The sequence below is a fragment of the Pomacea canaliculata genome, linkage group LG1, assembly GCF_003073045.1.
Source record: "Pomacea canaliculata isolate SZHN2017 linkage group LG1, ASM307304v1, whole genome shotgun sequence".
Classification (NCBI taxonomy): domain Eukaryota; kingdom Metazoa; phylum Mollusca; class Gastropoda; order Architaenioglossa; family Ampullariidae; genus Pomacea; species Pomacea canaliculata.
This window is the reverse complement of record NC_037590.1, coordinates 25150872-25165244: the sequence shown is the minus strand read 5'-3', so window position 1 is coordinate 25165244 and position 14373 is coordinate 25150872. Positions and strand designations below refer to the sequence as shown.

The 14373-nt window shown below is 38.1% G+C and overlaps 1 protein-coding gene across 2 annotated transcripts in view; it reads left to right on the top strand.

The window, feature by feature from the left end:
* The window catches only part of LOC112556409 (disks large homolog 5-like), a 45929-nt gene that overhangs the window by 19117 nt on the left and 12439 nt on the right, over positions 1-14373 (top strand). Inside the window, exons 15-24 of one of the 2 annotated variants that reach the window (XM_025225402.1) lie at positions 746-928; positions 1633-2918; positions 3263-3392; positions 4650-4860; positions 5579-5675; positions 6799-6961; positions 7956-8058; positions 9447-9594; positions 11189-11363; positions 13990-14092. In XM_025225402.1, the coding sequence (XP_025081187.1) occupies positions 746-928; positions 1633-2918; positions 3263-3392; positions 4650-4860; positions 5579-5675; positions 6799-6961; positions 7956-8058; positions 9447-9594; positions 11189-11363; positions 13990-14092 (2599 nt within the window). Of the gene's footprint in view, positions 1-742; positions 929-1632; positions 2919-3262; positions 3393-4649; positions 4861-5578; positions 5676-6798; positions 6962-7955; positions 8059-9446; positions 9595-11188; positions 11364-13989; positions 14093-14373 lie in introns of both variants that reach the window. The other variant, XM_025225395.1, reaches the window with a different exon arrangement.

Sequence of the window (14373 nt, the reverse complement as noted above, 5' to 3'; positions counted from 1 at the left end):
ATGTCTATATGAAAGTTACTTTCAAAGTCAGGTTTCTGTAAATGCAAACAAAATATACCTGTGTAATTGGAAGTTGTGTACCCACTCTTCAAGCTCATTTGTCTTGTTATGGAACGACTGCTTGTGAGATAACAGGACAGATAGAAGAGGATGATTCTTGTGTCGATTGTCAAGGCAAAACTGAGTCTCTGCTTCATACCACCTTTGCGCCCTTTCTTCTTAGATCTTCTGAGATGGAGAGTGCAGGAGAATGTTGGCATGTAGAGCAGGAAAACTCTGGATAACAGAGGAAGCAGAGCAAAGGAAAACGAGCTAGTGGGACTAAGCCGGGGGCCAGCCCTAATTGTCCACCATTTTGTTGACTAGTGCTAACAGACACTATCATCTGAAATGCATAAAAGGGTCTTGTGAAGTCCATGCACACGATCAATGTAATGCACACAGTCACGAAACTCCAAGACACTTTGAGTACACTGCATGGAAGCAGTCAAAAATCAAAGAAAATGTAGAAGATTGAGGAAAGAATCGAGAGTGCAGATATCACACAATATATGGAGTAGCCATCTTGAGTCTCTAATTAGTTAAAAAGTGTAATAAGTATAAAGTCTCCAAATATTTAGAGTTTAGCACCAATCTTTTATGTTTATCCTGACATTTTGGATTTGTCACTATTCAGATTGATAGTGTTTTTGCATCAAACATACACATATGTTCCAATCCTGGCATTTTATTTATCATGTAGCAGTCTACAGCTATATCCAAGCCAGACACACCGACAGCTGGAATGTGGGATAGTACATCAGCAGATAGCACACGAAGTGGTGGTGGCAGCAGCAAAAATCTTCGCAGTTCTGGTTCTCAGACTGATAGCCTTGACTCTCCAGGACCCAGTCCACCCAAGGCTTTACGCAACCACAATCATGACAAGGTTTGTTAGTAGCCATTATTAAAGTAAAGAGACTAATCACTGTTCATGTAGTGCAAAAAAATATATACGTAGCCTTGTATTTACTTTATGCTTACATTGAGAATTGGCAAGAGGTATTTCATCCAAATTGTTCCTTTTCCGCTCTCCCATGAAATCTAAACTCATAAATGATGTTAACAATGATGATGAACCCCTATGGGCAAGCTTATTGTACTTTATACATCACAACAGCCATGAGAAGAGCTCTTAATAAGTAATCAGTCAATGAAGAACAAAGACCACGTGAAGGCTGTTAAAGGGAGATCACTGCACATTGAAAGTCAAAGATATTTTCAGAAAATCTTCAGGAAACTAGTTTTTGTTAAATTAGGAGATATTGACTGGAGATGATATAAGTTGCACATCTCTGGAGCTTAGTGCAACTGAAGATTTCTGTTGTGAAGAAAATGGTTAAACAATGACACAAGCCTTTCTAGAATCAGAAATAGATCCAGTCATTTCAAACGTTTTTAGTGGAGAATAAATCCAGTCTTATTAGCACAGGCAAAGAAAATAGTAACAATGCAGTCGAGGTAAATACAAACATTGTCATCTATTTTTGACAACCATATGAAAACACATCCACAATGCAGCAGCTAATTGAGGAATAGGTGTTTTTTTTCCTAAAGGACATAACTTTGTCAATGCTTTATCGATGCTTTCAGGTTCGACATAGCATGCCTGTCCTTGACAAAGCCAAGGAGACGGTAGAAAAGATTTTTCGTTCTCGCCATAAAAGTCAGGACCGTGAGCAGGTTTGTGAGCGAGATCACCAACATGGGGAGGACAAAATTCCAGAAAAAGAAAAAGATAAAGATCATCACAGAGACAGGGAAAGAGGGCATAATAAACGAGAGATGGAAGAGAAAGGCAGAGAAGTAGGGGTGAGGCTTGTATCCAGTGTCACACAGACAGCACATTTGGGACCTGATGATGATGGTGAAAATCCTGCATTAGCCTTGAGCAAGACAAGTCCTGAGCCATGGGGTAGATCTCGCAAACGTGAATATGAGGAAAATAGCAATAGTGGAACATGGCCCAAGTCTCGCAGTGGTCCATCCATTAACTGTGCAGTGCCTTCTACAGTGTCTGTAACTCCAGCAAAGGAGCGGCCCTCTATCAAAGACCCCTTTCTTTTTGAACCACCCAAATCACGTGATGGAAGAGGATGTAGTGGAGGGTATTCATTAAGTCATAATGGTATGCATCATGTACAACAAAATTTTGAATCAACCTTGAAGTGCCCAGTGACAGTGACTGCTCCACAACCCTTGTCTTCCCCAAAATCAGCACCCCACTTCTGTGTGGGTATGATACAAACCCCACCCACTGCCAGTTCTGGTAGTGGAGTTCGTTCTACCAGTGGAGTTCGCTCTTCATTCCCTCCAAAGTCTGTACACTCTCCAACTGCTCATCATGTCAGCTCATGCTATCCCAAAAACTCACAACCTAATCCTCATCCCATTCATCCTTATTCACATTCCCATCCCCATCATCGACATCCTCCTCCCCATGTTCACCCGGTTTCTCATTCTCTCACACAGCCACAGTCATTGCCCAGCCACTCAGGTCCAAAATATGTATTTCCTGATCCACGTGTAGAACCAGCAACCCAGCATATGACTGCAAAACCAGCCGTCAAACCACAGAGGCCCACACCCACTCAGCAGCGAGTGTATCACACAGAAAAACAGTGGCTCCCTTCCTCACACTGGTTTCCTCCACATTATCATGTAGGGTCACCCCAGTCCTATCCAGTTCATCCGGTGTCACCTGAGTGTGCAGTTGCTGCTCGACCAGCCTCCCTTGAAGTTCCTTATCCCATTCGGCATGGAGACCTTCCACTAGAATCCCTTGAGGCAAAACTGCCTTCACCAGCCGGATCGTCTGTGGGATTAGGATTATCAGGCCGATCATCTCAGTCCTCTCAGCATCAACATCACATTGCCAGGTATGTGTTATGTTTGTTAACACTTGTCACATTTATAAGCTACATTTTTTGATACTCCAGATTTGTGTAAGTTGAATTTAAATCTCTAAGACTATGCAAATTGAAGTTATAATAAAATTTTTAACCAGTTTTTACTTATACCCATTCTATTATAGTGTTGGTTTTGAATAATGTTCAAAAGAAAACCAAACAGGCATGCACCACTTATTTTTGGGAGAACAGTTTATAATTTTGTTTCTGCAATATTTGATGATGGTTTTTTATAATTGCATAAAGTTTGTTGTTTTTGACATGTGAAGATGATTGATGTCTGTGTATCTGAGTAAGCAGCATACAATTTCCAGATACAGTACACCACCTGGCACTTTCCCTGGCATCAGCTTTGAGCTTGATGTGGAGAAGGTCTTGTGTCATCCCACACAGCCCTCATACCCATCCCCAGACCGCTGCATCTCTCCTAGCATGTCCCAGCAGGTCAGGTTTTCAGTACTTTATGAGGTAGCTTAAATTCTGAATAATTCTCTTTTTATGCAAATGGCAGATGGGCCATGGAATAATTTTCACAGTCTTCTAGTGCTAACATGGTTGATAAACTTGGGGCTGTTTGGTAATATTTACCACAATAAATCATATTTTAGAATTTTGTTTACAGTTCTTCCCTTCCCCTTTAATACAAGATATTGACATATTCTTTTAAATACTGAAATATATAGGTGGTGTAAGAGTTCAGGTGACTAATTATAGGAGGTAGTTTTATTGTGTTTATGAGAGAGGAAAGTTATAAAAAAATCTCAGTAATGTTTGTAACACCCCATTAGTTATTACCAGCTTAAATTAGCTAATTTTATGTACTGATACAATTTAATGGAGGGCAGTATTTTAACTGGTTTTACATGGCAGTCATGATGCATTCCTAGCAAGAGAGCTGGGGAAGTTCTGGGCACACCATTGTTTGGATTTATTGCTTTGAAGCATATATATATATTGATACTGGTATAAAAGCTCCCTATGTTGCTAATATTTTCCCACGTGAAATTGTGACTATTAGTCTTAGCATTTCTTGTTTAAAAAATGCAAGACACCTGTGGGAAATAGGCCATGATGACACAAAGAAATATCCATTGTTGCCATGCACTCAAGGCTGCAGCTAGGCAGGGAGTCTAGCATAGGATTTTTTGTTCTCAGAGATAATGTTTAAACAGGCACTGTATGGACAGTCAGTTGCTCTGTGTGTTCCTCTTAACTGTAGCCTCACTTGCTTGGAGGCATAAGCCTTGTGTAAACGAAGGAACGAGTGTAAGTGATATAAAAATTCCTTGTCTGAATGCATGCAAGTGATGAGAATGAGAATTTTGATGTAGGAGAATTGTTAGAAAAAAATATGAGAGAAATTAAACCAACCCCTTTTTCCTACACAAAAAAATTTTCACTTGTGTGTTTTTTATTGCTTGGCTGGCCCACCCCACGCCTATCTAACTACAAAAGGGAGAGACTGGTTACATATGTTGGGCGGAAACATATGCTTGAGGATTTAATATTACTACTACTTATTTAAAGTTTCACAAAGAGCTCATCCTGGGAGTAGACATTTTTTTTTTTTTAAGCTAAGAAAAAAAAAAATTAGAGGAAATTTTGTTATGTTAGATTTAAAAAAAAATTAATCTCTATTGTATTACTTTTTAATTTTTTAAAGTTTGGAATATATATATATTTACTTATATATGTGTTTAGAGTTTCTCTGTGCCAGACCGAATTACTCCAACACCAAGTGAGGAGACTCCATTGCGCTATGCTCGCAACACCACTCATGGTAGTCACATTCGACCTGTGTCAGAGGTGGAACATAGATATATGGTCTTTTCCAAGCATGAAAAGCTGTTGGAACGCATCCGAATTCCATCCAGTAGTGGTGTCACGCCTAAATCAGGCTCTGTGGAAATAGGTGAGACTGGACATGTTTAATGCTCACCTTATGAGAAGAGATGTCCAGTAATGATCAGTATTCTTTATTATATACTTGTGTGCATCAACATCCATTGCCATAATTTACTTGCACAAATAAGCGCAGTCTTTCTTTAACCTTCTGCTTTAATTTAGACAAGATTATTAAATTGTAGACATATTCCCATCACTAAAGAAGATCAGGACCCTACATAACTTTACCATTTCTGAGCAGAAAGATGTCAAGTCTTTTTTTAAAAAAGCAGCTTTTGCATCTTTTTAAAAGCTCACAAATAGCTAGTCATCACTTTCTTATTCAACATCAAATGTTTATTTGATCATTGGGTCATTAATTTTTTTTTCTTCTATATCTATTTGTTTATATCTATATCTAAGCGTAGAAAATGTTATAGTTTTTAGCATGTACAGAGGTAAAGAAAGTGTTCTAAAGCTTTTTAAAAATTTGTATACAAAATTGAACATTATCACTGGTTTAGTGATCGATTTATCATGATTGATTGTTGGCATTAAATACTGTCAGGAACAGAGGCAGTATCACTTTGTTAATATATGTCCTATGTTTTACTGTCTCACTCTGTGTTTATGTTGTATCCAGTATTAGCCCTATTTCATTGCATTTATGTTTTCATTGTTTGGTCCATTTTTACATGCATGAGGTACAGTGTGCATGTTTTACTCATTATGTATTATGTCTGCAGTGTCCAGTCCTGTTTCACCAGGTTTTCGTTTTGACCCAATTGCATGTCCAAGCAGGAGAGTTTCTCAGTCCTCTTGCAGGGAGGACTATATGTATAGGTGAGAACGAGACATTTTTGTCTGTATAGGTGTGAGCACTATATTTCGTTCTATCACATCAGTAATAGTATGATGCAAGAAATTTCAATGAAATTTTGTTACAAACTAATGACAGCAACATGTTTTATCTAATTCCAACTCAAACATAATGTTATTTTGAAATTACTAGCTTGAGGTCAGAGTCAGTAATTTCCACAATCTGAGTAAATAATAATAATGATGTGAGCTTTGATAGTGCAGTATCCCTTCCAAACCTGGGCTGTCCACACATTACACACATAAAAACACAACACAGACGATATAACTTTGTTCTGTATTTGAAACAAGCTTTTGAACATCAGAACTAGAACATAAAAGAAACCTTAGTTTTGCATTATAGAAGTAGTTTTGGAAGTGCCTTGTTAACTTGTTCTTGAAACTGTCACATTGGCTGTAGGCTCTCAACTGATTTTAAAAATTATAATTTAAAACAGTTCATTCGCTCTGTCCCTTAAATTCAGTAAAACAAAACATCACAGCAAGCTTGTCTGCATTAGCTGCTATTGAAGAGGAATTTCATTTTTGAGTTGGCGTAGAGTGCATACTATTCACATGTGTGTACAATGTTAGAAATTAGAATTTAAGTCAGTCTGTATGTGCTTTCCCTTAAAAAAAACAAGTACTAAAAAAAATCACAGTACATTTTTGTGACAATGTCAGTGCTAGCTTTACTGCATCAGTCAGCAGCTATTGAAAAGAAATTTCATTTTTGATTTAGTGTCGTCTGCATAAAATCTATCTTTTTACATGTACATATACATATATGGTTAGTCAACATTATATTAACACTCAGATGTTAGAAACTATTTATTCACAAAACATAAATCACATATGCAAGATGATCTGCAGAATAGTCTTAACCTATTTCCCATTGTTAAACCAGCAAGCAACATTACCGTTTAAAGCCTAGACAAATATTTCATGAGGTATAGGTGATACCACAGACCATATTACTGTTATAATTTTGAATAACCCTGTATATATCTTTTTATTGTGAGTGAACGAAGAACATTTTAGTAGTGATCATAGGATTTTCAAATCTGCTCAGTAGGTACTCCAAAAGTACAGTGACTTTTCTTTACAGTCCCCAGCATCATGAGACCAGAACAATCACCTTTGAGAAAAGTTCTGAACCAGTTGGTTTTCAGATTCAAGGTGGTCCAGCTGGCGGTATCTTTGTTTCTGCAGTGAATGACAACAGCTTGGCATCACAGGCTGGGCTTGTCATTGGTGACCAGCTTTTGGAGGTTAGCAGGCAGGGTTTTGACTATTTAGGCCTGTATTTGGTTAGCAGGCATGGTTTTGACTATTTAGGGTTATTTGTTAAAAAGTTATTTCTCAGGTTGTCACTGCACATTTTTGAAAAGTATGCCTGAGTCAGAACCACTCAAGTACTGAGGTACTCTCTTGTCTTGCCATAATTACCAAAGCCACCGTACCTAGCCCTGTTGTAGTAAATACTTCAAAAAATAATTTAATTTGTTTAAAATCTTTTGTTTAACCTCTTCGGATTTTTCATCAGGTAGCCACACAAAGTTACAGGGTCTGAAGCAAATACTACATGTTGACATTACACGTCATGGATACCTACACATGAGAAAGCTACAGTTTCACAATGAATTTAGATAGTAGCATTGTTGGCAATTCTTGAGAGAAGAAAAGCTACAAAGATGCTGTGTGTATTGCAGCAGAAATTTTATGCTAACATTGAACATAAAGTTTTATCAATAACAAGTCAGTGAGTGTATAAAATATTTCTGAAGTATACAAGGATGAATGCATAGAAATTTCTGAAAAATAGTTGTGCGCAAAAGAGGAATGATTATTTATCATGGGGAAACATTTGTTTAAAAAAACATTATGATTGTAGCTGATTGACTTGTAATACCCTTGAAAATCACTACAAAACACCATGGAGTAAAATAGCAGTGCTAAAATATCTGTATTACATTTTGAATCTTCAGAATGAAGTGATTACTATAGGGCTTGATATATATATATAGTGTCTATAAATGCATTTAAATAAATATGCTAATGTTATTCATTAATGAATGGAACTTCTGCAAAAATCTTTACAAATCATGAGGAGCTACTACTAAGCCATTTGTAATTCTTTGTTGAGAGGTGATCTCCATAAAAGTTACTTCAAAATACTTCCATTGCTCCCTAATGCCCATCCAAAAAAAAATCCACAAAAGTTTTTTAAAAACATGCATAAAAAGTAGGGTTTTTTTATTGCAGGTTTGTGGTATCAACATGCGCAATGCCACTCATGAACATGCTGTGACTGTTTTGCGTCAGTGTGGAGACAATCTCACCATGAAAGTTCAGTACAATCCAGAAAGTGAGTCAGTTTCTTAAATCAAGGTTATCTCATATATCTCATAACTTTTTTTTAACTCATCATAACCACTGGCTTTCCTTGTTTAAGAAGCCACATTGTACATTATATGAGCAAAATGTGATAGAATATGCGGGTCGATGTTCCCCCAGTTTCATTGGCAAAATCAGCCGAATGACTATCTTGTGATTTTCCTTATGCTGGATAATAATGTATTTGCATTAGGATGAAAAAATGTTTGTGTATTAATAACTGGAACTTTTTGCATACATACCAAGTTTTCACTGTAGCTCTACTATTGAAGTACAAATCTGAAAGGCTGATATATGTAAATTTTGTTTTTTTAAAAAAGTACCACTTCTTAAAGATAAAACAGTTCATTTCTGCTAAATGTGATATCTAAAACTAATTCTAAATTATAATTTTGTGACATAGTTATTTTTGTATAATTTTTTTTAAAATAGCCAAAATGTGGCAACTAATTGAGACATCTGAAAGGGAGGTGACCTTATTGAGTTGTGTTAGGTTTTTGAAGATGTGATTTTCACAAGATAACTGCTTGGCAAGTTCCTTTCCTATGCTTAGTAGTGTACTACATCATGCTAATACACTAATCACAACATTGCCAGCAATTAACACCAAACAAAGAGAGAGAGAATGAGTTACATTTTGGATTATTTTGATGCTGAAAGTCTGCATTTGTCATGCTATAGTAGCAGTTTTTCAGAACGAGAGGAAACTGCAAAAATAAAACCATACATGTTAGAGCCTGAGGGTTCCCCTGTCTCAAACACATTGGAGGCACATGGCGATAGTGATGATAAAAAATGAATTGTATACTTTGTTACCAGATAATTAACGGACGGGTTTTAGAGGTTGAAATTTACAGGTTAGTTTTATATCGCATATATCTATGATATCTGCAAAAAAATGCAAACCATTCAGGTTGGTCTTTAAAAGTAGCATAAGGTCATCAGTAGTTATTAGCCTGCCACTGTTAGGCACCAACATCATTGGTTATTATAGAAATTGTTTGGGCTGGCTGAAACCAAAACCATATCAGCTTAAAGCCAAAACTGGTTCATGTTAACTGACAACATGTGCAAAATGGAACAAATAGGTAGTATATATGAAGTTAGCTTGTAACTGACACCGTATGTTTAGTTACACTGCTCAGTATGCTGAAACACTGTACAAGTATGCAGACAGAAAGTAATGCAATAAGCCCAAGTCCATAATAGGTGTTACTAACAGTAGAGTTTCCTTGGGAACAGGGTTGTTTCTAAGTAACTTTTAGCTCTTCATTCTTACATCATTTTCCATCTTTGCCTTTGTAATTACCAGACATCCAGCACTAATATAGGCTACTGTACAGAACTCGTCTGTTGCAGAGTACATGGATGGTGCAGAAGTGTCCAGCTCAGTCTCTGTTGTATCCTCCTTGGCTGCATCTCCTGCACGTTCCAGGAAGCTTAGCTCAGGGGACAGTGAGCAGTCCACTCCTAAGCATCATACTCCTCAGCTGAGCAAATCCAGCAGGTACACAAGTCAGAATGTCACATGCTGTGTTATATATGTTGCAGTAGGTTTTCTTAAACGGCAGATCTTTTGTGTTATGGGTGCTACTTTAGGAGATTTTGTAAGTTATTTGTGCAGTTGAAAGCTGTGTCATTTAGCATCTTATTAATAAAGCAGAATTTGGCAGTGTGTACCTGTGTAGTGCAAATCCACTCCATATCTAATTCTAGGATTCATCAATTTTGCAGGAGTACTACTTTTTGCATAGGGCAAGGTTATAAAATATGTTTGGTAAGAGGCAGTTCTGCTACTTGAATTGTTTTCACTTGTAAGACAAGAGTATCAGTGTTCATGATGGAAACTAATTCTGCCACAAGCACATTTTCTTGGAACCTCCCTTGCAAGATTTGGTGGGAGAAAGCAGAGAGAGGTGACGGCTCAGCTGAAAATGCTACATTTCTAGTGGTTAAAACACTTGCTTGTTGAGAGCTTCTGGGTTCAGATCTCATCTCAGGCTACTATATGTGATATGTTCACAAGTCTAGTCTTTTGTGTGTGTTAGAAGGAAGGTACTCTGGTTTCCTCTCCCCTTCCTTTCCCTTCATAGTGCACAATCATCTCTAGGTGGAAGTGCTTTTCTGCTAAAACAACCATCTAACCAAGCAAAAGTAATACTGGATATAGAGAAGACTGAGATCTCTCAGTGTGATGTTCTAAAACAACCATCTAACCAAGCAAAGGAAATACTAGAGATAGAGGAGATTGGGATTTCTCAGTGTGATGTGGATTCTTTAAGGGGGCTTTGCGGAAACTGGCATATACCACTGAGGAGTTTCAGTAACAATGTAATTGTTTTGGTAAGCTGATTCTCAAGAGGCCACAATTCATCTGTGGATTAAGACAGTGCTTTCATCTGAATTGCCAGGGAAAAATCATGTGCTCTCTTGATTAAGGAGATGTATCAAGTTATTGGGGTGATGAGGCACAGTTAGAATTGTGTGGAAAATGCCAATGTGGGAAAGATCTACATCAGATTTCTATGACTTATTTTTGTATTTGTCTTTCTAAGGGACTAGAGACTAAACAAATGTAGAGACGCTTGCTAGGTCAATATGGGTCAATGCATGTGCTTCATCTAGTGAGGCTAAATCATCAGAAAAAGAATTAATGTAATGAACATTGATGTGAGAACTAAATTTATGATGTGTACATGACTGTAATGATCATTGACATGAGAACTAAGTTCATGATGTTCGCATGACTGCGAAGAATGGTTGTAGATAGAAGTGTCAGCACTGTAGCGGCAGTGATAGAAGTACTTGTTTAGTGCAGGATTACCAGGACACCCATGAGTAGCATAAGTGAAAAATGTATGTTTCTATATATCACCATGGGGAAGATGAGAATGCTAAGTGAAGAATGTATGTATGTGTTACCATGAGATGAGAGTGTTAAGTGAAGAACATGGTACATGCATTAAACACCAGAGCCAGTGACATCAATTCAGGAATGACAATAATCATAATGTATAGAAGGTCCATTTGACATATGATACTTAAACAGTAATTTCTCAAAAGAGCTTGGTTATATTTATCATGACTTAATTTGATGACAGTTCTGCTGATGGCATCTATGAACGTCCCCATGTGGTTCATTTAAAGCGGCCCAAGGGAGCTAATGGACCAGGTTTCACAGTAGTAGGTGGCAATGCTGTGGGGATATTTGTTCATGAGATTTCACCTGACTCTCCTGCCTTTTCAAAGTTACAACGCGGGGACATGATTTTAGAGGTTTGCATCTTTACACTGTCCTTTTTCTTTAACCTTGGGTGAAGTAACTGGTAGCAGATGTGGCATGCAAAACAGAATTTTATAATTGAAGATTTTTTTAAAAATAAAGACTTATATACCTTAGTGGGTTCTGTTGTAGTACGACGAATAATAATAATAGGATTTATATAGTGCTTTTCCAATGATTTGCTCAGAGTGCTTTACAAAAATGATAACCAGATCGAATCATCCACAACCATGCACCATATTTGCATATATGCCTCTATAACAGACACCCGCTCATATAAAAGTAAATTACAAATGTGCACTGTATGCATGCTCATTGTCAGGACAGGGTCACAGTGAAGTCACTAGTCTAAAAAGACACCTTAAATTTGGACTTAAAGATGTTAAGAAAGTCGGAGTGGTGAAGGCTGATGGGTAATTCATTCCAAGTTGATGGGGTTTCGTTATATAAAGACCTCTGTCCATACATCTTTGTCTTAACTAGTGGGACTAAAAGAAACTTGGTGTCAAAAAATGAGGGAAGAAATTGTGCGGGCATATAGATGGGAGTTAGTTTGGAGAGGTACCAGAGACCAGTGCCAGGAATGTCAAAGTGAAAAGTTTGTAGGCTGTATGATCCACGATTAGCAACCAGTGAAGAAACCAAATGATGGGTGATATATGCTCATATCTAGATGGTCTGCAGATGAGGTGAGCAGCATTCTTGATTCTTTGAAGTCTGTCAAGAAGATGCTTGGGAATGCCAGCCAAAAAGAGAATTACAGTAGTCGGTCTCAAGAGCACTAAGGCACAGATCAGAGTTTTATTTGAATCAGTATTGAGATAATGTCGCGTGGTACTCATTCTACAAAGTTCAAGGTAAGCAGTTCAAGTCACTGAAGTGCTGTATAGTAACTCAACAAGTGCAGTACTTCTGGATAACCAAATGGCAGCTTACTTTTGCACCCCGGTATGCATACCTCAAGGATGTCCCCTATCACTGGTGCTGTTTTTCTTGGAGGACATTATGCTCAAAACCCTCCATGATCATCATATTTCCACTTCAGTTGTTGTAAGGCTGATCTGCAACCTACACTTTGCAGATGACATCGATCTGTTAGCAGACACTAAGAACTGCAAGACCTCACCAACAGACTGACAGTTCGAATGCAAATGGAATGGAGACCAGCACTGAAAAGAGCAAAGTTATGGTCAGTGGCAGAGGTCTATATGAACTTTGTATCGTTCAAAGAGGTAAGCAGCTTATATATAGTACTTGGGAGCCACCCTCTCCAAAGACAGCAACTCCATGCCAGATATCAACATCAGGATCACAACAGCAACAGCGGCGATGGTTAAGATAGGATTAGGCCTAGCCATAAGATAAGGTTCACTACCAAAAACAGTCTGTATAAGTCCCTGGTAGTGCTGATCCTGCTCTACGGATGACACGTGGATTCTGCTTGGTGAAACGGAAAGAAGAATCTAGACATTTGAGAACAAGTGCCTAAGGAGGCTTCTCTGGATCTCATACAGAGAATATAAAACTAAAATTTTGTACAAAACAAGATTGCCACACTCGTAGGACACGAGTAACCTCTGCTTTCAACAGTCAGGCACAAGCTGGTCTTCTTTGGTCATGTGACCCGACATGACACCTTGTTGAAGACTATCCTTTAAGGCACCTTGGAGGGTAGTCGATGCCATAGTGGCTAGAGAAAGAACTAGCTTATGAACATCAAAGACTGGACTGGCCGTTTTGTACAGGACCTGCTCGCTATCACCCAAAATAGGCAATAGTGGCGGACCCTGTCAGCTGCCGCATCTATCCATGTGCCCCCCACCAAACGACAGGTGCCAGTCAAGGAACAACTGACCAACTGACTGAGACATGAGAAATATGAAGAGTCAAACTCTGATCGAGAATGACACTCAAATTGCAGAGATGGAGAAAGGAATGGTTGAGTTGATTATGGACAGAGACCAAGGAAGAGAAGGATGACAGAAATTTCTTTGGACTAGTAAGTAGCAGTTCAGTCTTATCCTCATTCATTTGCAGCCTGTTTTAGAGCATCTAGGACTTAACGTCAGCTGTGCATTCCTGTGTCTGTGTCAGTAGTCCAGCATGGAGCTGACTGTTGAAGCTGTGTATCATCAGCATAACTAACATATGACATAGCATCAGACAGTGCCCAGAAAATGCCCAGATTTGAGAGAAGCATTTACGATATGAATTATATGCTGTAGTAGGACATCCAGGTAATCAGCAAGCAAGAGAGGAGGGAATAGGATCAAGCTCACATGGTATGGGACTGCTACTCAGAAAAACTTTCTTTGCAAACTGTTGACTGACTGGCTCAAAACAACACCACTTAGGACCATTGTAAACTAAACAACTGACAGAAAAAGAAAACTAATGTGAATAATATCTTAATTCCTAGTGATGCTTCATTGACAAGAGAGGATAACTGTGTAAGATTAAAGTATTTTAAACGAGTAGCTATTGCATCTTGAGGTTTGTACACCTCAAAGCAACATGGCAGTATACTTTACAAGTTTATGATAGTTTCTTGGTGGGTAAGAAAGTGATGATATGCCTTACATAATTTGCATGTTTATGGTATAGGGCTTTTTTTTTCAGTATAACAACATCAGTTTTGAGGCTATCACTGCTGAGCAGGCCATCCATGAACTGAGTAAACCTTGTTCTAACATGCGTCTCACTATTCAAGGCAACATGGCCAGTAAGTATCCTATTTCTTAAGTTTTATAAAAACTCCAAGATAAGACTAGTTATATGCAAAATACTAGGCAAAAAGCTGTTACAGGGCTACTTAGTTCTTCAGATATGTTTCTTATTTCTTGTTCATTCTGTGCCAGATGTCCCCATGGGCCCAGCTTCTCATGCCAAGGGTGAACACCAATCCTCTCTCTGGCTGGGTGACTAAGCTGCCCCCCCCCCTTTTATTTTTTATGTTTTTCCTTTTTCTCCTGTAACTGGCCCTTTCATCTATATTCTTCTAAT